General features: G+C 39.6%; 1 protein-coding gene across 3 annotated transcripts in view; it reads right to left on the bottom strand.

Moving 5' to 3' along the window:
- The window catches only part of LOC129724201 (craniofacial development protein 2-like), a 43026-nt gene extending 24600 nt beyond the window's left edge, over positions 1-18426 (bottom strand). Inside the window, exons 1-3 of one of the 3 annotated variants that reach the window (XM_055678898.1) lie at positions 15197-18426; positions 11500-11660; positions 10199-11428 (exon numbers count right to left, since the gene is read on the bottom strand). In XM_055678898.1, the coding sequence (XP_055534873.1) occupies positions 16571-17992 (1422 nt within the window). In that variant the 5' untranslated portion in view covers positions 17993-18426 and the 3' untranslated portion in view covers positions 10199-11428; positions 11500-11660; positions 15197-16570. Of the gene's footprint in view, positions 1-10198; positions 11661-15196 lie in introns of those variants that run through there. The other 2 variants (XM_055678897.1, XM_055678899.1) reach the window with 2 other exon arrangements.
- Between the last annotated feature and the right edge of the window lie 5692 nt (positions 18427-24118).

The raw sequence follows: 24118 nt of genomic DNA, 5'->3' as shown, positions 1-24118 counted from the left end.
CATTGGTTCCTGTTTCCATTTTTCATTCGCTTATTTCTGTGTTCTCATCGGCAATCCGGCACTCTTCTGCGTCATCAGTGGCAAGTTTGTTGTAATAATCCCTTGGGTCGTTTGTTTTTTCATTTCGCTTCCCCGAGTCATAGACTTGAGTAGTAATTAATATCTGCGCATTAAATATCTTTGTAAACTGAAATGAAACTCTTTTCGGTCCTTTGTCGAAATAATTGAAATGGTTGACATTCAACTAGTTACTGTAGCCTGTAAGTTTAGAGCAAACGATTATAACGCCTCGTTCTAAAGAAAAGGAGTGTTTTCCATTCATTCGATTTTCTATACATCTGCCATTGGAAATAGGCTTTCTTCTGCTAAAAATCACTGCTGTTAATTTTCATTTGATTACTTTTGTTTAAAAATTATTTTTGCGGGATGGCGTCATGCAACGAAACTAATCGTTTCCACTTTCGAGTAATAATCCTACATGAATGGTATACTTATGCTTTAAAAAAAACCTAATTTATTTACGAAAGATTTTTGTGTATACATCATTATCATCTTTATGGAAAAATGGAACATTTCACACATCAGCCATAAAATGGATCTTCCGCACGGCTGGGAATGCGAATAAATACCGATATTCAATCAGTACGACTTGAACTGCCTTGCAGAACGGTCACATTTTACCAACAGCTCGAGGCTTGTCTTAGACTACCGAGAGATATTGGATATTTTCCGCTTAAAACAGGTTTTTTTTTTAAAGAGTATCTCTTGAATCGCAGAGTACTGAATTTGTTTTGATCAATGTGTAAATTTGTGTTGGCAAAATTTGTGTAAAGTAAAAGTGAAGTTCAATTTGTCCTGAAATGCCAGGACGAACCAAAAAAGCTCGCTTTGATGCGGCTTCCAGGAAACGTAAGGCTTCTCCTCCAAGTGATTCAGAAAGCAATAGGTATGGAATTCTTTCTACTACAGGGGATCAAGAACTTGAAGCTTCTCATTTTGAGCAGAATGCCGGTTTGAAGATATCTAAAGTTCCACCTATTGTGGTAATCGTTGCAAATTTTAAAGCTTTTCGTTCGAACTTCCATCATTTCTTTCTGATGTGAAAGTTAAATTTAAAATTGGCCGCCGAGGCGAAATTCGTATTTTGGCCTAATCTTTTGAAGGCCATAAACATCTATTACCGTATTTGACTGAAAAGACGTACGAATTTTATACCTATGATGCCAAAAACGAGAGACCGTTCAAAGCTGTTTTGAAAGGTCCTTTAAATGACCAAACTATTGATGAAATTAAAGATTGTTTGACAAAATTTCTTGGTTTTTCCCCCAACCAAGTAATTTTGATGGAACGTGAAACAAATGCAAAACTTAATAATACAGGTATACCTCGATTTTACGCAGATTCTCGTTTTTGAAATTTGCGTAAAATTGAATTGTGCATAAAATCGAATCAAAATTTTTAATTTTTTTTATAGCCCAAAATTAACTTCTGTGATCGGAAATGTGCAAGAAAACATGTAGGGGTCATCCAATTAGTATGTAACGTTCGAAAGGGGAATTGGAAAGCTTGACACTATGAGCAATATTAAGGGTCCAAAAAAGAGAGTGACATAGGAGCGGGGTCGAAGCAGGTAATTATTTGCGTCACGTAATTAATAGACTTCTCTAATGTGCCGTGGGAAACTCACCCAGAACATATGCAAAATGCTTGAAAGGTATTACTTAAAACAATGAAATGGGCGTATGTGTATGTGAGTATATATGTGTATGTGTGTTTGCGTGTGTACGTGTATATGTGTGTATGCGCGTATATGTGTGTGGATGTGTGTATGTATGTGCGTATATGTGTGTGTGCGTGTACGCGCGTGTGTGTATGTGTGTGTGTGTGTGTGAGAGAGAGAGAGAGAGAGATAGAGAGATAGAGAGAGAGAGATAGAGAGATAGAGAGAGAGAGATAGAGAGAGAGAGATAGAGAGAGAGAGAGAGGGAGAGAGAGAGAGAGAGAGAGAGAGAGAGAGAGAGAGAGAGAGAGAGAGAGAGAGAGAGAGAGAGAGAGAGAGAGAGAGAGAGAGAGAGAGAGAGAGTATGTGTGACACATTTATTTTCACCCACATACAAATGCTAAAGAGGCATTGAAAACAGCTCCTTTATCTTGTAACAGTACACGTTTTATATAACAGTTTTAGTAAATTACTCCAAAAGAAATTGTGTGCGTACGATGTCAAATATTTTACGCGTTAGACACGTATACAACCTTGAATAAGTTCGCTGTTTCGCAAAAGAGGTCTTGTTGTTACCGTCTCCCGGTTTTCGGCAGATTTCCCAGTCAATATGGACGGCCCCTTATTAGTGAACCATGTCTAATATATATAACCCTTCATTACGCACAATTTAATGAAGAAATCATACGAAAAATATGTTTGAAAAAAGTGTGCGTAAAATCGAGGTAAAATGTGCGCAAAATCGAAGTACGTAAAATCGAGGGTACGTATAATCGAGGGTGTGTAAAATCGAGGTATAACTGTACTTGGTACATTTTGATCGTACCAAAGTAAGTAATTTGAAGATTTTAGAAAAAGCACGTGTTTTATTCAATGTGCGCATAAAGTGGGAAAACTTATAGAGGCATCCATAATATCACGCAATACCGGAATTGCCAAGCCTATGGACATGGTACTCGTAACTGTCATATGACAACAAAATGCAATGCATGTGGTGATTCTTCTCACATAAAGGACATCTGTCCTGTGAAAGAGACCACTTATTATTCCAAATGTGTAAATTGTGGGGGTAAACAAATCAAATTTCTTTGATTGTCCAGTTAGGTCGAAAATTATTTCCTCAAGACAACGTAGGTATTCAAAACAGCCTCTGGTCAATAATGTTAATGTGGGTGAGCAAAAAACTTTCAATACTGTTCAGGCATCACCAGCATTTCCTGTAGCTAGTGTGCCTGTAGGTAAAAATTCAAATTTAGATAACAACAAATTGAAAACAATTAATCTTGCTCAGACACCACCAGACATTTCATACGCTAGTGTCCTTTCAGGTAATATTTCGAATTCAAACAACAAGTCAGCCAGTATCGAAATAGGTAGTCCTACTCTCGAGAAGATTGACTACCTACAACTATCCATGCTGCAGTTAATTGCCGCCCGGTTGAACTGTAACTCGATGTACGACGCTGTTCAAGTAGGTATAAAATTTACAACTGATCCACACGGTAGAGACCATTTGCCTATTCTAATTTCAGTTACTAACGGGTCAACTCGCACGCGACCAAATTATGACCTCATACGGAATATCGATTGGAAGTTATACGAGGAAATGGTTTCACTTGGAGAATACAACCACCTCGCAGGCTTGATTCTCGACGCGGCGTCAAGTCCAAACGAAAAAATATCCCGGCGTAACAATCAAAGAACGGCCTCCTACTCCGTGGTGGGACAAAGAGTGCTCCGATGTCTACACGCAAAGATCCGACGCGTATCTGACCTTCCCGGATACCGACAAGGCCGACGACTTTAAACGCCATTCGAAGCTTGATACCAAGTTTAAAAGCTTAACTAAAGCAAAGAAACGCAGTTACTGGCGTCGGTTCGTAAACGAGACGTCGAGGGAGACAACGATGAGCGCTCTTTGGAACACAGCTCGAAGAATGCGAAATCGTATAATAACTTGTTGAAGAATCTACCCAGCAGTGCCAAGAGGCGCTTGTTGAACTTGTTCAATAAGTTCCTGGAGCAAAACATTGTACCGCAGGATTGGAGGCAAGTGAAGGTGATGCAGTCGACCCATAAGATAAGTTTGGAGGTCTTAGCTGGAGTCCTACCATTGGAAAACCGCTTCTGGAGCCTGTCTTTTCGTACTCTTATCAAATGTGAAGTCTTGAACCATCCTGTGATTGAAAATTTTGAAAGGTTAATCGAACTTAATTCTCAAACCCGTTTTATGACATAGTATTTCAATCACATGTCCCAAAATATTAACCCTTCTTCGAATATTCCAAATCGTGTCAACTTATCAAATACTTCTGATTCTACTGTGTTTTTCGATACATCCATGATAGAAGTAACTCTTGGAATCCCGGATCATTTACGCGTGCAGCAGATCCCCAAATTTTTTTCCAATAAATATCGAAACATCAACTGCGACAATATGTTCTACACTGACGGATCACTTCACGATGGGTCCACTGGCTTCGGTATCTTCAATAGCAATTAAACCGTCTCCCATGAGCTCGATAACCCTGCTTCTGTTTACGTCGCTGAATTAGCTACAATTCAGTACACCCTAGGGATTATTGAAAAAATGCCGACGGACCATTTTTTCATCTTTACGGACAGTTTCAGTTCCATTGAGGCTCTCCGATCGATGAAAGATGTAAAGCACTCTCCGTATTTTCTGGGGAAAATACGGGAACATCTGAGTGCTTTATCCGAACAATCGTTTCAGATTACCTTAGCGTGTGTCCGATACCGGGCAATGAGAAAGCGGAATCTTTGGCTAAGGTGGGCGCATCAAACGGTGGAATTTATGAAAGACCAATTGCCTTTAATGAATTTTTCGCATTTGTACGTCAGAATACGATCATCAGTTGGCAAAATTCATGGATTAAAGGGGAACTGGGAATGTGGTTACATTCCATAATTCCCAAGGTATCGACGAACCCGTGGTTCAAGGGGTTGGATGTAGGTCGGGATTTCATTTGCGTGATGTCCCGGCTAATGTCCAATCACTATAGATTTGACGCGCATCTCCGTCGTGTTGGGCTCGGGGAAAGCGGTATCTGTGCCTGTGGTAAAGGTTATCACGACATAGAGCACGTTGTTTGGTCATGCCCTGTACACCGTGACGCCAGGTCTAAATTAATTGCTTTCCTTCAGGCCGAAGGTAGGCAGATGGCTGTTCCTGTTCGTGATGTCTTGGCGAGTCATGACCTACCCTACATGTCCCTTATATACGTTTTCCTGAAATCCTTCCATGGCCCAGTCTAGTCCCATCCCCTTCCGCCTACATCCAACCAAACGACAAGAGCACGTCAAGACCCCGGATCCGGAACCAACAACCAGACCCGCACAATACTCTCAGAGCCCGAGGGAGACAACGCTATATGCCAATCTGTAATATCTCGGCCCAGCAGCGGAACATATTGCATATGCTGGTTACCTACGGCAATGGAAAACCATCAAATAACAAACCATATTTTCAGCTCGTAGTCGGCAGCGAGGATAAAAAATTTGCATTTAGTTATTGAGATATCTAAGAGAGGAAGAAATCAGATATAATTGGCACCGTTCAACATTAATTTGTATTTGTGCCGTGTCAAATAAATATTAGATGAAGAAAAAAAATCCCCGTAGTCCCGTCGGGATGCGGTATATTTTTCCAAATCTGTATCATATTTCCAGTTCGCTTAGTTTTCGTTCTTCCTCTACTCACATACTGTCTGCTTAATGAAAAAAATCCCCCCTATAATATTTATGAAAAAAAAAAACGATATTCAATAAAACCATCTATGAACAAGCAAAGGGCCTCCAGGCCTGACGAAATAGCTTTTTTTCTTGAAGATTTTATAGTTTACACCTTTACAATTTGCTTCTGAAAAATGGAAAATTTCTGGGAACACGAAAATGTTTATATTTTGTGCCAATTTTTTAATCTGGTGCAAAATCTGACATTCGCAACTATCGTAGAATTGATATTATTTCTTGTATTCCAAAACTTTTTGAATCACTTGAAAATGACAAAATTGTTCAGCAGGTAAAAACCACATCACTAGTAGACAGGCAAAAAGTTCTCAGTAAACCATTTTGAAGGCGAAAATCTTCCGGTTTCGACTGTGTATAATTTCCGGCAAACTTCAACAATAATCCGCCAGGAAGGTATTGGAAGACTAGTCAGTGTAGTGGACATAAACGAATTTTTTCCTTCTTGTGTAATTCACGACCTTTTCGTTCTTAAATGTTTGAACAAAATTTTGATTTCATTTTTTCCAAAACACCATACCGGTGAAAGGCATGTGTTTTTGTCAGATAAAATGTCAATATATTACGTAAAAAACGCATTCATTCCTGAACAACAACTCGACTCCATTTGTATCCCAAATAGGGATGTTACGGATATCCGTATCCACATCCGTAAATACGGAAAATCCTCACTCGTATCCGCATCTGCATTATGTACCACGAGATATTCTGCGGATGTTGGAAAAAAATCGCTTTATAAAATTTTATAGCAAAATTTTACTTGGTGTATTTGCTGCTTGCTCCAATAGTTTTTGCACTGGGATGCCATTTGCCATGTGAAACAAACGAAAGTAAACATCTGAGATGTCATGGATAACCGCATCCGCCTCTGTAAATGCGGAACATCCGCATGAAAATCGACATTCGCATTCACATCTGCATCCGTAATCACATATCTGCATCCGCATCCGCATCTGCAGGTGTCTTAAAAATTACATCCGTAACATCTCTGATCACCAGAGTAGGCAGTGTGACTTTGCACTCGTATCCAAGTGAGTTTCAAAACTTGCTTGCACATTTATTTTCGGTTAGCACGAAAACCCTACTAACAGTGCATTACACTTGGGTTCAATTTGAGTTTGAATCCTGCATAACAACAATTGCATAAAAATCGAATTGCGATGAAATTCGCGCCGCGTCTGCTGCAACAGTTTGTTGCATTGTCCTTTGAAAGCATAAATTCGATCTAAAAACAAAACTCATCACGTCACATCATCGCCTGCATCGTTGGATACATCGTGCACTGCATGCATTGCACGCATTTAAACTCAATCGATCAGAGTGTGCGGTGCAAAAAAACTCAAACTATCGAGAGGAAGCAGATTCAAGTTGGATTCAAAACTGGAAAAGTGTTACTCAGTTCAACTTTGCACGAGTTCATGCCATCACTGCTGATCACAAATACGCAACCCAACGAATCTACCGCAATAAAAGATTTTTTTGGGTTTCTAAGTTCCTTCGGTGCAAAGATAGCTAGAAATCAACGAATGCAAACAGTTTATTGGTAGAATCAAGAGATGCATTCGAAAAGTCGACGTGAAGGCCATACAACGCTCTTGCTCCGGTATTATACGAAAGCTTTGTCAAAAGGCCGGACCTTTCTCGAATGTTCAATATTTGTTTTCGTTCAGAATGAGTGCTTCTATATGAGAAATAAATCAGTAAATATTGAGAATAGGTTATGTTTCTATTTAATTCTACTACAAAAATCTAATACCCTTTAATCGAATACCATCCGCAGATACGTATTTCGGTTGCTACATACAACCACCATCAGTGCTTAAGTTGACTGTTATTTATAAATAAATCAGTGTTTCTTTACACTTGGTTCAACACAAACCAACTGTTGTGCGGTGCTTCTTTTGATGTGCGGGGCTACTTTAAACATATCGTTTTTATTATGGTTTTCTTGGTACATTTTGCATCGACGAGCGCTTGGGGTCTTCGAGCGTAGAATCCTGCGATCAATACTCGGAGGCAAACTAGAGAACGGGGTGTGGCACAGGCGCATGAATCACGAGCTGTACGAAGTATACAAACACGCTCATATTGTCAAGCTGATGAAACACGGCAGGTTACAGTGGGCTGGCCACGTAGCACGGATGGCGGATGAGCGACCGGCAAAGATAATATTTAGTAGAGAACCGGATAGAGGCCGACGACTTCGAGGCAGACCGCGCACGCGCTGGATGTGTGCTGTCGACGAGGATGCCAGAGCAGCGGGTGTAAGGGGAGACTGGAGAGTAGCAGCCCAAGGCCGAGTTTTGTGGAGACGTATTCTGGATTCGGCATAGGATCTTAATGATCTGTCGCCATAAAAGTAAAAGTAAGGTAAGTACTTTCCTAGGGTTAAGATAAGAATATGCTGCAGTTATAAAAATAATAAAATATATGTGCGTCTCTCTAAAGTACATTTGATAATACAGTACAGAACCCGGTAAATACGTAACGCTTAAAATTTATCATAGTCAATATAATGATGGAACTTGATAATAACGTTGTAAGAAGATGTGTATTCCGCGCTCATGATTAGAATTGTTTTAAAATTGATGGGCTTCGACAATAATGTTAGTTGTTGACAGTTTAAATTAAAAAAATACTCAACTCTGATACTTGTTTTTTATTGCCGTGGTATTTAATGAATACTAGCTGACCCGGCAAACTTCGTACCGCCGCCTTGAGTTTTATTGACTGTTATATTGCAAAAACTGAAATATCTAAGTGCTGCTAAAAAACATACCTACGGTATGTTTCGGCTCTGATTTGTTTTTAGTGTTTTTTTCAGTCATGCGCTCGTAAAATTCTACGTTTTTATTTCATTGAACATTATGAAGCACCTTTCAACCATAATCAAATCATTTCAATACATTTCTGAAAATAAACAGTCATTCTTTTAAATATTCTGAAGGAAATTATTACATTATTTTTTTAATTATTCAAAAGCTTGGCTTAATGCAAATATAGTAATACCCTTCTGCCTGGCCAATCTCACTGGAACAGATTTTATAAAAAACATCAGAATTCTAAATAATTCAAGCTTAAAATTCAGAATATACGAAACATGTGAAAGTAGTCAAGGCGGTCCTAGCCACTAAATTCTATATATTCCACAATGTCGGGGTCAGGGTCACGTGAATATGCGACATAGAGCTGTCCATGTGAGAAGCATGAATACTCGGAGTTTATGCCACAAATTTGCAGTGACCGTCCTTGGGTTTTATCAATAGTCATCGCGAATGCGCGACGCACGGGAAATTGTAGACGTTTAAAATTTAACGGCAAATCGGTAGGAGTAATCGAGATACGCGGGATTATTACGACTTTTCCTTTGTAGTTTCCTTTCAGAATTGTCGCTTCAAGGACATTTGCCATCGGGTAGTGGCAGCAATGCAACTGTTCGGTGGTAAATTTGACCTTGAATCTACAAAGTAGTAGTATTTGAAAATATTTGATTAGCATTTTTCTCTCAATTGAGTGTTTGAGTTATTATACTTTATTTCTCTTTTGTTCAAGACTCGTTTAAAGACTATGGGAACTAAGTGTATAACTGACGATTTTGAGATATATGGGGTCGAATCGAATATATACGATTTTGAGATATATGGGATCGAATATCACCCAACTGCGGAGCGCGAAGGTACATACAGATGTATGAAATTAAATGGTAAATTGGTAGGTACACGGAGCTTCGAAATTTTTGCTTCAATGACATTAATATTTCATCTGCTTTTTGAGGCAGATCTGCTGCCTAAGCACAGTGCAATTGACACTTCGCAACAGTATAGTTTTCAATTCAACATTCAACAATCAATTGTAAATCCAGAGATTTGTAGGAATGCAATAGTGCCTATTTAAGGAAACATGAACAGAAATCAATGTTTTTTGAGAAGCAAAAACTACACGTTTCTTTTACCAGCTAACAGAATCATTGCAGCATGAGCAAATGTCAATGATCTAAGTCAGTGTGCATTTTAGAGAAAATTGAACAGATTGATTGAATCCGAGCAATGGTAAATTAAATCATCGCACATGTAGTGTTATTCTTGTCCTTTCTTTTCATTTATCTGATAAATAAAACGATTATATGCAACTTTGCTTAAATAAGCCAGAAATTTAATTTACATTATCAAGTATATGCCCTTGAATAAAATCAAAGGCACGTTGAGAGTATTCACATGCATGTAGATTTTGCTGCTACCACGCTATAGCGCTTTTGCATAAAAAAGGTGTAGTAGGCAGCGAAAACAAATATCACTTTATACGTGAATCATTAACAGGTGCTTGTTTACTCAACAACGACGCCCAATAACGACGCTACAACAGCATGTCTACCGCTCATAGCCTGCAATCATAGTAATCTAATGACGTTGTTTTTGGAGTAAAAGGCGGGAAAAGGCGAAAATATATAAATTTTTTTTTTAACTTCATCAGTTGATTATTGTTATTTTTATGGCTTATTACCTCGTCGGAGATCAAGACAAAACAAACACAAAAAGAATCATTCAAATCCGTTGATTCTAATTGGAATGAAACGCCGTTATACAGACACCAACTTATTTTTATTTAATACATATACCTAGTGCTTAAACAATTTACTTATGTTGAAAGAATGTTAGCAGAAGCCTGCTTCAAGAAATGGAACTGCTCTAAAGTCGCTTTTTACGTGGGGGATACATGCCGCGTAAAATACTGCGTAAATTCCGGAATCCGCGTAAAAAAAATCCGCGTAAAAAAAAACCAGCGTTAATTTTGCATTCCGAGTGAAGGGAAACCGAAATCCGCACAAAAAATACCGCGTAAATTCCGGAATCCGCGTATAAAAAACCGCGTAAATTCTGGAATCCGCGTATAAAAAAACCGCGTAAATTCCGGATTCCGCGTAAAAAACCGCGTAAATTCCGGAATTTGCGTAAAAAAAAACCGCGTAAAAAGCGACCTTAGTGTATTAGGTATTTCAAACTGTAAAATTTCATTAGAGACTGTTGAATGATATTATGCACCGTTCTTCAAGACTATTTCTTCTTAGGTTGCAAAAGTTCCATGAAACTTTAGATTTTGTTTTTCTGTTGAATACTGCTCTAATGATAGAATGATAAAATCAACATCCTGCTGTACATTGCAAAGTTGTTCAAAAATCAGCTGTATTCCGAATTAAACTGTATTGTATACTACGAAACTTTTTCAGATTGGACTTTACCCTGTGCCAAACAGAAAACTATTCTTCAGCACCCTCATCAAATGCATCTTTTCTCTATAACAAGTACACAGTGAATTCAGCTACTCTAGACACACAATTCTCCGCTGCTTTTCTTCTGTCTGTGTTTTTACTAGCCATGCTCATTAAACTGCTCTCAGTAGTAGAACAAACTTTAAGTAAGATTTTAGGAGACACAAGCTTTGCTGAATGAACATTAATTTCACTCGGTTTTTTGAGTTTGCTATATTGAAAAAAAAAAACATTTAATCGAGAAAACAATATCTATTTTATCATCAAAGATTTGTAGCGATGCTGAAGTATGGTAAGTTGCGTTTTCTGCATTTGTACAAGCTTCATTTGAAATATAATAACCTAAGTGGATACATACGTAAACATAATTCTATAATTCATCATTCAGGTTTCTTGGTAATGTTCTGTGAGCAACTTTCCCGACTGTCATGTGAATTATTTTGTTCATCAAATTTCCTAGACAGATTTTATTTCTCGTTAGTACCGGGATCGAAACCACTTTGTTCGATAAACGTCTAGGCAATTTTATCTACTCCGCCTTCGCCAATCTGGACCGATATGATAAGTTTACGTATAGCCAGTTGCTTCCGTCTCCAAAGTAGAAGCAGTTAGCAAAGAAAGCAACGAACTAGTGTAGTAAACTGAATCATCACCGGCGAATGCTTGGTATAGTCCTGCTGGGAAGAACCAAGAAAAATCCGTAGAATTTATTACACGCTCAACTGAATGGTTTCTCACGCTTGACCTCATTCCCTCCTTCTTTTCTTTGCGAACGAAATGTTTTCCTTCGCCACCACAGGAAATGGAATTTTGAGAACCAGGGTTACAGGTTCTGGCATTGTCTTGTGTGCTTTTTTCTCTGCTTCTTTTCAGGACACCCTTCTCGGAAGCTGTGCCGGATGAACGCTAAATAAGAGATGAAATACAATCAATATTTAAAGCTCCGAACATGATTCCCCGAACACCTCGCATCACCGCTCTTGTTAGTCAACTGATACCTTTTTCTACGAATAGAGGTTTTAATTTCAGGTTCATCGTTTGCTTATCATTGATGGAATATTCTAGAAATGTTACGTCTAGTATGATGCAAAATAAACCACACGGTCTAGTTCTATTTCCGGACTTTCGCATAAAAGAAAGACATATTTTTGTCTTTGTTATATACGATAACACTACTTCAAAACATGAAAAAACCATTATATATGCATCCGACATCACGAGTGTCGAGTCACCTACCATTACGATTTTCATACCGTTAGACACTGTTTGTTTTGATAAGTGAAGCGTATTCGAGATAAGTGTGTACGAATAGATGTCGTGTAAAAGGAATAGATATAGGCGCGCAGTCAATATGTTTTTATTTTTTTATTCATGTTATTATTTATTTATTCATTTATTAATTTATCAATTCACTTTAAAAAGTAAAAACAGTAGCAATAAAGTGATTTTAACTTTGGTTCGGTCGTTCATAATCTGAGATCTAAGACTAACACTTCTTCTAGAAGCTTTCCAACTGGGATGAAATCAATCTAATCAAATTGGAAACCCCGCATTTGTAATGACAAAAGTACTCTGAATTCTGTTTTTGCGCGACCTTTTTCACGTTATTTTATTTCACACGATTTTTTACGCGATTTTCTCGAAATTACACGTTTTTTACGCGGTTTTATGCGATGTGTGTGACATGGGAAATATTGTTTATGTGCCAAGATGTAACACACACACAAACATACACACACATACACATGCATACACATACATACCGAAAGATTTTGTAACGACGCGATCTTTTTTTACGCGATTTGCTTCAAATTACGCGATTTTTTCACGCGATTTGATCAAAATTGCGCGATTTTTTTTACGCGATTCTTTTTTTGCGCGCATGAAATTTTGCAGAGGAATTGTGAGGGAAAACATGGAAGTTGCAGTTATCTGTACAGTATACGGTGTCCACGGGCGGGCGAATAATAACCCTAGATGCAGTGACATTCGAGTACCTACTACATCTACCGTAATGACGGTAATGGTCGGTTTCTCTGTACTAGGATGCAGACCAAGTGTATCAGTAGATGGCGACTCATCAATACGTTGAAAATTAAGGGTAGATTTGATAACAATTACAATATAATTATATAATCAGCGCCTGTTTCACACGACGAGAGAATTGAAAACACACCTTCGGTCAAATATATTCGGGTAGACGATCTGCATTTCTCAAATGTTATCAATGTGTGTATGAAACGGATGAAGCGAAGTATTAAATAATTCTCGGTTCCGTGATTTATATTGAAATTCGTACTACATCAGCGGCTCTCAACCTTTTTTTGTCCGCGTACCCCTTGGCGATATTTTTCAAATCGATTATACCCCCTGACTTGGAATGTTCTCGCAGAATGGGAGAGAGTAGTGGTAGATCATATTGTGAAAGTCTAGTTAAGGTTTCACGTTGAAGTATGGTTCGTTTGATTACTACAGTCATGTTTTAAGAGCAAGATTGAACAACAAATAAAGTATTATAAAAAACCTAAATTAATCCACCTAGCGGTCAGACCCAGCCTTACTCATTCAAACTTTTATTTGTAAAAATAGATTTACATGAACGCTTCAATCCAATAAATGTATATTCACTCTTTAGGTTCTAAAATATTGATGTTGTAATCTATACATATTAAAATGCAGTCCGATCTGTCTGACTGTCTGATCCATATAGGCTCGAAAACTACCGAACCGATCGACGTGAAAATTTGATTATAGGGGTTTTTGGTGCCGATAAAGGTTCCTATGATAGTTTGAGACCCCTCCCTCTTCTGGAAGAGAGGGGTCTCATACAAATGAAACATAAATTTCTGCACAACTCAAGAACAAAGCAAGCAAATGAAACCGAATTTGGCATGTGGCTGTTTTAAGGGGTAACAAATATGTTTATAATAGTTGGACGCCCCTTCCTTTTCTGGAAGAGAGGGGTTCCATACAAATGAAACACAAATTTCTGCACATCTCGAGAACTAACCAAGTAAACGGAACCAAATTTAGACCACAGATACCATTTTGAATTCTAAGATGGCGACTTTCGTGTTCTGAAAAAACAGCTGAAAATGACCAAATACCACCCAATATGGGTATTTCCGGAATCGTAATGATGCACTGGAGCCACAAATCGACTTCAGACAACATTTTGAATTGTAAGATGGCAACTTACGGTTTGGAAAACAGCCTGAAATGGACGATTCCCAACCAGAAAGATTCACAGAAGCTAAAAACTGATCACAGACACAATCTTGAATTTTAAGATGGTGACTTCCAGTGTCTGGCAAACAGCCGGAGATGACCAAATACCATTCAATATGAATGTTTTCACAACCAAAATGACGCCCAGATGACAGAAATTGATTTCACAGGCAATTTTAAAGTCCAATGACGACTTTCGGTTTCTGAAAACCGCCCAAAGTGACCAAATACCACCCAATATGAGTATCTCCGGAGCCAGAATTTTGCAAGAAGCTTAAAACCTCAGACACCATTATGAATTGTATGTATGTGGGCAACTTCTGGTTTCTGGAAAACAGCCAGAATGGCCGATTTCCGTCTAACATGAGTATCTCCGTATCTAGAATGATACACAGCAGCTGAAATCGACCACAGACCTCATTTTAGATTCTAGATTGGCGACTTCCGGTTTCTGAGGAGCAGCCGAAAATGATCGAATAACACCCAATATGGGTGCTTCTCCAACAAGAATGACGCTCAGAGGCCAGAAATTATTTAAATACCATTTTAAAATCCAAGGTGGCGACTTCCGGTTTGTGAAAAACAGCTTAAAATAACCAAATACCATCCAATATGAGTATCTCTGGAACCAGAATGATGCAATGAGCTAACAATTGACCTCAGGCACCATTTTGAATTGCTAAATGGCAACTTCTAGGCAACAGTCGAAAATGACCGAATAAAACTCAATATTTCCGTAATCGAGATGATACATAGAATCCAAACATTGACCCTGGACACCATTTTGAATTTAAAGACAACCGCTTTTAGTTTCTGGAAAACAACCAAAATAACTAAATACCTCCCAATATGGGTATTTCCGGTGTTAGATTGATGCCAGAAAATTTGCTGAAAATGACCGAATACCACCCAATATGAATATATTCCGAATTAAGGCGATGTACAGAAGCCAAAAGTCGAGGATGTTGTCATTTCGATAAAACCAATCATTTCAAACGATTTGTTATTTGACTTTGATCATATCCTATTGCCGATTCGTCGTGCATTTGCAGACTTTAAACACACCAATCACCAATCATCAAACCAATCATTTCAAACGATTTGTTATTTGACTTTGATCATATCCTATTGCCGATTCGTCGTGCATTTGCAGACTTTAAACACATCGCAAGGAATCAATGAATTTGGAACGTTCAAATAGTACGATACCTTACCTTACCTAGCAGGCTAGAGCCGGGGTGGCTCGTGCTGTATCAAGAAGTCGTCTCCATTCAACTCGGTTCTGGGCTGTATGGCGCCATGCTCCCAGGCGTCTTATCACTCGTAGGTCACTTTCAATCTGATCAAGCCATCGTGTACGCTGTGCTCCTCTGTTTCTGGTGCCGGAGGGGTTACTGAAAAGGGTCGTTTTAACCGGGTTGTCGTCCGGCATCCTTGCGACGTGTCCGGCCCATCGCAATCTGTTAACTTTGATCAGATGTGCAATGGGGATCTCTCCTAGCAGCGCGTGCAGCTCATGGTTCATGCGTCTACGCCATTCTCCGTCTTCAGTCTGTACTCCACCGTAGATGGTTCGCAGCACCTTCCGTTCGAAAACTCCAAGGGCGTTAAGGTCCTCTGAGAGCAGTGTTGTCGTCTCTAGCCCATAGAGGACTACCGGTCTAACTAGTGTTTTGTACAGTTTCAACTTTGTACGGCGGCGCAATCGATTGGATCTCATTGTCTTACGAAGTGCAAAGTAGGCACGATTTCCCGCTTGAATGCGTCTCCGGATCTCCTTGCTGGTGTTGTTGTCAGCGGTCACCAGCGATCTTAAGTACACGAACTCGTCTACCACCTCAAGCTCATCGCCGTCTACGGTGATCCGGGGTGGGAGGCTGACATTGTTCTCCTTGGAGCCTCTTCCCTTCATATACTTAGTTTTCGACGCATTGATCAGCAGTCCAATGCGCTTAGCTTCCGCTTTCAGTCTGGTGTAGGTTTCCTCCACCGTCGCAAAGTTTCGTGCTATTATGTCGAAGTCATCAGCGAAGCCGTTAAGCTGAACCCGTTTCGTAAAAATCGTACCACTCGTGTCGATGCCCGCTCTTCGTATAACACCTTCGAGGGCGATGTTAAAAAGCAAACAAGAAAGTCCATCACCTTGTCTCAATCCTCGGCATGACTCGAAGGGACTCGAGAGCATCCCCGAGACACGCACGTAACATATCACACGGTTCATGGTAGCCTTGATCAGCCGCGTCAGTTTATCCGGGAAGATATCCTCGTTCTCGTGCATGATCTGCCATAGCTGTTCTCGATCAACTGTATCATAGGCTGCCTTGAAGTCGATAAAAATGTGATGCGTTGTACTCACGACATTTTTGTAAAATCTGTCGGATTGAAAAAATTTGGTCCGTGGTTGCACGGGCTCCCATGAAACCCGCCTGGTACTGCCACACGAACCTCCTTGTTAAAGGTGTTAGACGTTGGAATAGAACTTGGGAGAGTATTTTATATGCAGCGTTGACAAGCGTAATGCCACGATAATTGCAGCACTCCAGCTTGTCGCCTTTCTTATAGATGGGGCAGACGACTCCCTCCATCCACTATTCCGGCAGTTTTTCCTCTTCCCAGATCTTGGAAATGACCCAGTGTAGTTCTCTAGCAAGCGTTTCTTTACCATGTTTGTAGAGCTCGCCCGGCAGGCCGTCTTTGCCGGTGGCTTTGTTGTTCTTCAGCCTCCCAATCTCCCGCTGAATTTCGTGGAGATCGGGGGCTAATACCCGGTCATCTACTGCTGGCACTCCCAGGTCCGTTCCAGTTCCGCTTCCGTTTGTTGCATCGCCATTCAGATGTTCATCGAAGTGCTGCTTCCACCTGTCGACCACCTCGCTGTCGTTCGTGATGAGGTTACCTGCCATATCCTTGCAAAAGTCGGCTCGCGGCACATAGCCTTTACGGGATTGGTTAACCTTTTCGTAGACCTTTCGCGTCTCATTAGCAGTGAACAGCTCTTCTAGCTCTTCATGGTCACGATCCTCTTGCTGGCGCTTTTTACGCCTCAGGATCGTGGTCATGTCGTTCCTTGCCCGTCTATATTTGACCAGGTTCTCTCTCGTCCTTACTCTCAGGTAATTTACCCAGGTCCGGTTTTTCTCTGACACCGCTGCCTGGCATTCCCCATCATACCAGTCGTTTCTGACACTCGGCGCCTCTGTTCCTAGTGTCGTTGTCGCGGATTCCCTAATGGCCGTGCGGATCATGGTCCAGCCATTCTCGAGAGAAGCTGCGCCGAGCTCCTCTGCCGTGGGTAGTGCCGCTTCAAGCTGTTGTGCGTAGACTTCGGCAGCTTGCGGGTCCCGTAGCTGCTTGATGTTGAGCCGCGGGGATCGGCTCTGTCGTGGCTGGTAGACAGTCGACAGTTTTGAGTTCATACAAACCGCCACTAAGTAGTGGTCCGAGTCAATGTCCACACCTCGGTATGTGCGTATGTTGGTGATGTCCGAGAAAAATCGTCCTTCGATGAGCACATGGTCAATTTGGTTCGTTGTTTGTTGGTCAGGTGATTTCCAAGTGGCTTTGTGGATGTCCTTGCGGGGGAAAAATGTACTTCGGACTACCATTCCTCGGGAAGCTGCAAAGTTGACACATCTTTGGCCGTTGTTGTTCGTTTCGGTGTGCAGACTTTCGTGTCCGATCACCGGTTTATACAAGTCTTCCCTTCCGATTTGAGCGTTCATACCCCCGATGACGATCTTGATGTCCCGCTGCGAGCAGCCGTCGTAGACGTCCTCCAGCTGCGCGTAGAAGGCTTCCTTTTCGCCATCGGGTCTTCCTTCGTGCGGGCAGTGCATATTGATGATGGAGTAATTGTAGAACCGGCCTTTAATTCTCAATACACACATCCTGTCGATGATCGCCTGCCACTTGATCACACGACTTTGCATCTTGCCTAACACAATAAAGCCGGTACCCCGCTCATTTGTTGTGCCGCCGCTCTGGTAGTACTGGGCCCTGTGGCCACACATCCTCCGTACAGTTTCTCCTTTCCGACAAAGTTCCTGCAGCGCTACGATGCTGAAGTGACGGGGTTCCAACTGATCCAGTAGGATCCTGTCGCCACCCGGGATGTTCAGCGATCTACAGTTCCATGTTCCGAGTTTCCAATCAGTGTCCTTTTTTCGTCGCCTAGGTCGTTGCCGATTGATCCGGTCCGTTTCTTCTTCTTGATTATTCGTAGTAAAGTGTTTTTGCCATGCTACCTTACTAGGGTGGCGATGGCTAGTCTCGCGACGGGGTTGCCGTCTTAGATTTAGCTGACGAGACACCGCGTTTCATGATTCAGCCGCCCGCTCCGGGTCAGACGCTGTTGTACGCCGCCCCTAACATGAGGAAACAGCCGCGTACGTTCCCCCTTCCCAGTCAGCATACGACCAAAGTTTCCACCGGGGTTGGTTACCCGATATCCGCTAAGGTTACTCGTATTCCGGTCGGCACCACGTGAAGGTTGGGATAGGAGTTGCTGGACATAGGTGAATGACCACAATAGGGTCTCAGGTGACACGTGTCCAACCATTTACCAACCTCAAATAGTACGATACAACATTTAAATCGATCAAAGCAGGTATAGTTTCAAATAGTCTTTGAACTTCTTTTCTTTCCATAACTTTGAGCCACATATCAAATTGTTATGAAGTTTGTTATTTGTAAGTTCGAGAGATGACTCGTTCGTATGACAATGACACTAGTTATGTTTAAATAAGTCATGTAATCTTTGAGATAATAGACTTTCGTTGTTTTATTAACAATTTAACACATAACGGATGCATAAGTTCGTTTATAATCAAATGAAATGGGAACGTATAAGGCAACCAAACTTTGAAACCACGTGTTCAATCATAATTCATCAGTTATTCCTTAACTAGCCCACTCATCTGATAATAATATTGATCAAATCGGTTGTGTAGTTTCTGAGATAATGAAGTTTCGTGATTTTCACATTTCGGTACATCACAGACGAAGTTACAGTTCGATTACAGAAAAATTCAATAGGGTGTTATGAGGCAGCCAGCTAGACCTATTAATTGACACTAATATTATGGAAATCGGGTACACCATCTCTGAGAAAAGTGAGCGAGTGTAAGTAGTCTTCGGAATATGTTCCTTTTCATAGCTGAATTTCACATTTTTAAACATAACAGGCAAGGTAATAGTCCGATTGCAAAACAAATCAATAAGGTCTTATGGGGCAACTAGACCTTCCATTTGACACTGATTTTATGAAAATCGGTCCAGCCATCTCTGAGAATCATGAGTGAGATTAATCAGTCTCCAGAACACGTTTCTTTTCAGGTAGCCCGTTCATTTGAAACCGATTTTGTTCAAATCGGTTATGTAGTTTTCGAGATAATGATATTTCATGATTTTACATTTTGATACATAACCTCTAAACTAAAAATCCGATTACAATAAAATTTAATGGGGTATTATGGGACAACAAGACCTTTCATTTGCAATTAATTCTATGAAAATTGGTCCAGTCATCTCTGAGAAAAATGAGTGAGGATAAAAATTTGCTCATACACACACATACACACACACACATACACACACACAAACACATACAGAAAATGCTCAGCTCGTCGAGCTGAGTCGAGTGATATATGCCATTCGGCCTTTTGGAGCACTTTTATACATTCGGTTTTGCGAGTGGTTGCTATACCTTTCTAGGAGAAAAGCAAAAATATTAGGGGCTTTATTATTGCGATTATCAAGATTTATAGCATTTTGAAACTCTAAACGCGTTTTTCTCAAAACCATGTTTTCAAAATTGGCTAGTAGTAGAACTGAAAAAGTTAACATCCGATTGACTAGAAATTTCAACTGTAGCTTCTTCATTAGATTATCTAGTGAGGTACACCCGATTTTAGCGATTGATTAGTAATGACAAAAGTTATAAACAATTAAAGGCGATTTTTTTGTCGAGAATGAATTTTTTTTTCAAACCGTTGCCATTTTGCGAAGAAAAATTCTAAAAATATAATCATGTGTACTTCACTAGCGACACTTATGTAGACAATAAAAAAATTTGTTTTGGTTATAGGTGGCGTTGAGCACGACTTCTACTGCTCGCCGCGGAAGAACTAAAAAAAAGCGGTTCACGGCAATTGCTGAAAGCCGTCATTTTGTAAAAAAAGTAGCAATACTATTTTTTTTCTATTCTCCAAGAGTTGCTTAATCCAACGATATATTATTTATATACCTTACATCTCAAATGTCCTTGAAAAAAAAATCATGAAAAAAGCCTTGTTTTTTTACATTTGGTGGATATCACCCCTTAACTTGGTTTTCCATGGTTGCTTCTATTATTCGATCTTCTTATTATTCGAGTGAGATGAATTTCTTTACGTCGTTTATGTTCTTCGATCTCTTTTGTACGTGGGTTATGAATTTTCACTATTTCCACATGAACAGACATCTTAACTTAATGCGCTGCAGTAGTTTAAAAAAATACTGTCATATTATGCCTTTAATTAATGTAATCTATTCTATCACGAAATGAATAACAGTGTGCTCTTTTGTGCTGATCCTCCCAGCTGGTCTTGAAGAACGATGCTGGCCAAAGAAGCCAGGCTCCTGGCTCGAGAGAGACTGTTGTCAGTAGGATCGTAGCGCTAGCCAGCGATTGTCCTGTATTCTAAAACAGCTGGTTGCGAAAAATGTGTATAATAAACAAAAGGCCCAGCTTCGAATCAGAATGAAGCACCTTAGGCTTGGTTTTGACACTTTTGTGCTATTGGTTTTCGGTTCTACAAATTTCAACCACCATAGCTAATTTGAACTGAGCTGACCAACATTGCTCGTTAAATCTCTTGTACGTATTATAACAGTAAGTGCGACAATGTTAACTAGCTTACTTAGTACATATATGAAATAACAGGTGACAATCTCTAGCTCATTGTTACTGCTGAAAATAAGATCTGAATTTATTATTACTGCTAAAAGTAAAGTCCTTCCCACTTAAGTCAATATACGCCCGTTTTATTTACTGCACAGCAGGAACAGTGACAAGTTGCACAATGATCGCCGCGTTAACACAAAACGAAACACACTTTGCCATGGGCGGGGCAGATTGCTCTGTGCTATACTTGAGTAAACCATTATTATTTTTTGTTTCATTGGGGAGAATGTTTCATAGTATTTATTAAAAAAATAGTAGTAAATAAAAAATTCATTGCATTTTTTTCGAAAGTGCCAATGTTGAACCACACAACGTTTGGGATGTATACCGCTGTATCTAACAACTTGCCATCTTTCTTCACCCTCTACTTACTCAACCGCAAAGTTCACTAATTAGAAAACTCATAATGCCTTTTTAATAGAGCAAACACTTGTCCTTCTGGTGCTTCTTTACTACAGTATACTTTCATTGAATGTTCCAAACAGTAGAGGTCGCTGGCGGGTTGACTGAACATATCAGTAGGTTACAGGCCAGAGTAGAACGATGCGATACACGTGAAGTAAAATCGATTAGGGAACAAAGGGGGAAATTGCTTCGGGAGGTTGGACTTCATGTTTCTGGTGTTGGTTGTTAGAGTGCGTGAATGGTTAGCATTGACAAAAAGATATGTTTGATAGCATAGGTGAGGGCGCCCACAAAGGTAAGTTTTTATTTGTGCAGGTACGGATGCAGATCGTTTCTGTTTTAATAAATCTTGTCCGTATGATGTTTTTTGATTTGAAACGTTCCCGGCGTTGCGTTGAAAAGTTCAAAATTAAAAACCAGTTTTTATATTTTGCTCCCTCTTTAGCCAAAATCACTTAACGGGTATTACGTCACATTTCACATGTTACAATACAATTATCACTTCAAAAACAACATCAATGTTCTTAGAACGCAAAGAGCGGAAATACCCATATTAAGTGGTCAGATGGATGGATGGCTTTTGAAGGTTGTATTCAAGTAACCGGCAATAGCCGTTCTGGGTTTCAAAATAGCAAAATGGATTCTGGCAATTACAGTCGCATGCACCTCAAAAATTAAGGGAACAACAGCAAAAGATCAATTGAAATACGAAATTTCATATTTATATATTATATTATTATGTGATTATTATTAGCTTCAATCTTCATGCTCATAAGTACTTGAACGAATCATTTCTTTTAGGCTGTTGAAGGTTATTCTTGTTAATAGGAACTAAGTTTTTATGCATCTTGACTTATCTGTCATATTATTCGAAGAGTTCGTTTGATTCAAAAAAGAGTATCACTGAAAATAAATGTAGGATTCCAATTAAACCAGAAAAGTTGCCTCGAGTATTGATACAATCCAACTGTTGCCTTGATTGTGTCACTGTCGACATTACTAACTTATCACTGAAAGTAGTGGGTTCAATAGAGCAAAACGGCTCATTCAATTATTTCAAATGTAAGGTAAAATGTGTAAGTAAAAAATATGATGTGTGTTGACTTTTCCAAACTTTTGATTACTAAAGAAAATGTAAAATTATTGCTTGCAATGCTTTGCCTTTCCCCTATCATGCTTTTAGCTTCTATTTCTTGATCCGCAAATGTTGTCGTACGAAGATGCATTTTATGTTCTCTACGTGTACCATTTCGATTTCTTCATCTGGTTTATATTGTTCTATCTCCGTCACCGGAATATACTACCAGAACGTTTCAAATCCTCTCAACTGAAAGAATCGAATTTTCTTCTCCGATTTATTTATTTTATTGAACGATGCAATATGGTAAAGCGTACATGGACAATCTGCACATTTCATCTAGACCCAATCGTCATCAAAATGGCATCAAGTGAAATCAAATTGTCCGAATGTTGCCGGTTGTAACCAAAAATCGGCATAATAGGTATGAACAAACAAACAAATAAATCGTACCTATTTCATAGTTGTTGGTATTTTTAATACTGATTTAGGAGGAAAACATATTTCTTTCAATGTTAGGTATGCTAGCGATTGGACTCTACTCTTTTGACATATGGTGAAAATTGAAATTAAGCCCAAATTAATCCACCTAGCGGTGAGATCCAGCCTTACTCATCACGATTTACACGAACACCTCAAATTTCAGAAAAAAAAACAAAACGAAACCAAACATATGAACAAACATTAACACATGCAAATAATATGAACGAATATTTTTCAAATATATGACGCGAATAAGTTCTCCCAGACGGTTTCGAGGTACGATGCTGGCCTAACAAGCCAGTCGTCGTGAGTTCAAGTCTCGGCTCGGGAAAGATTGTTAGTATCAGTAGGATCGTAGCGCTAGCCCCGCAATTGTCCTGTACATCAAGTTTTGAATTGGAATGTAGCACCAAGGCTTGGTTTTGCTTCAATCTGACGCGAATTTATTTTTGTTCGTAGTATAATCGAAACGTCACTGTACTCATATTTAGATTGGACTCGATTATATATCATTCGATAAAATATCATTTTAGATTCGATTATTTATAGTAGGAGTTTTTTTCTATTTCAAAAATGTCTTTCTTTTCACAACTTTTGAACCACGTGTTCAATTATAATTCATCAGTCAACCCTTAACTAGCCCGTTCATCTGATATCAGTATTGTTCAAATCGGTTGTGTAGCTTCTGAGATAATAAAGTTTCGTGTTTTTCACATTTTGATAAATTACAGACGAAGTCACAGTCCGATTACAGTAAAATTCGATAGGATGTTATGAGGCAGCTAGACCTTGAATTTGACACTAATTCAGTAGAAATCGGTTTAGCCATCTCTGAGAAAAGTGAGTGAGCTTAAGTAGTCTCCGGAATATGTTTCTTTTTGAAGCTGGATTTCACATTTTTGAACATAAAAGGCAAAGTAAAAATTCGATTGCAAAACGAATCAATAAGGTCTTATGGGGCAACTAGACCTTTCAAATGACCCTTATTTTATGAAAATCGGTCCAGCCATCTCTGAGAAACATGAGTGAGATTAAATAGTCTCCAGAACACGTTTCTTTCCATAACTTTTGAACCAAATGTCCAATCTTTGGCCAAAGCCTTGGGTGCTAACTTCCGATTCGGAACTCGACCTTCTGTTTTACTTATACACAGACTTCGCAGCCGACTGTTTAGTGTACAGGACAATTGTGGGGCTAGCACTACGATCCTACTGACACTAACAGTTT

The sequence above is a fragment of the Wyeomyia smithii genome, chromosome 2, assembly GCF_029784165.1.
Source record: "Wyeomyia smithii strain HCP4-BCI-WySm-NY-G18 chromosome 2, ASM2978416v1, whole genome shotgun sequence".
In the NCBI taxonomy this organism is placed as follows: Eukaryota; Metazoa; Arthropoda; class Insecta; order Diptera; family Culicidae; genus Wyeomyia; species Wyeomyia smithii.
The sequence above is the reverse complement of the archived record's forward strand: the minus strand, read 5'-3'. Positions and strand labels throughout refer to the sequence as shown.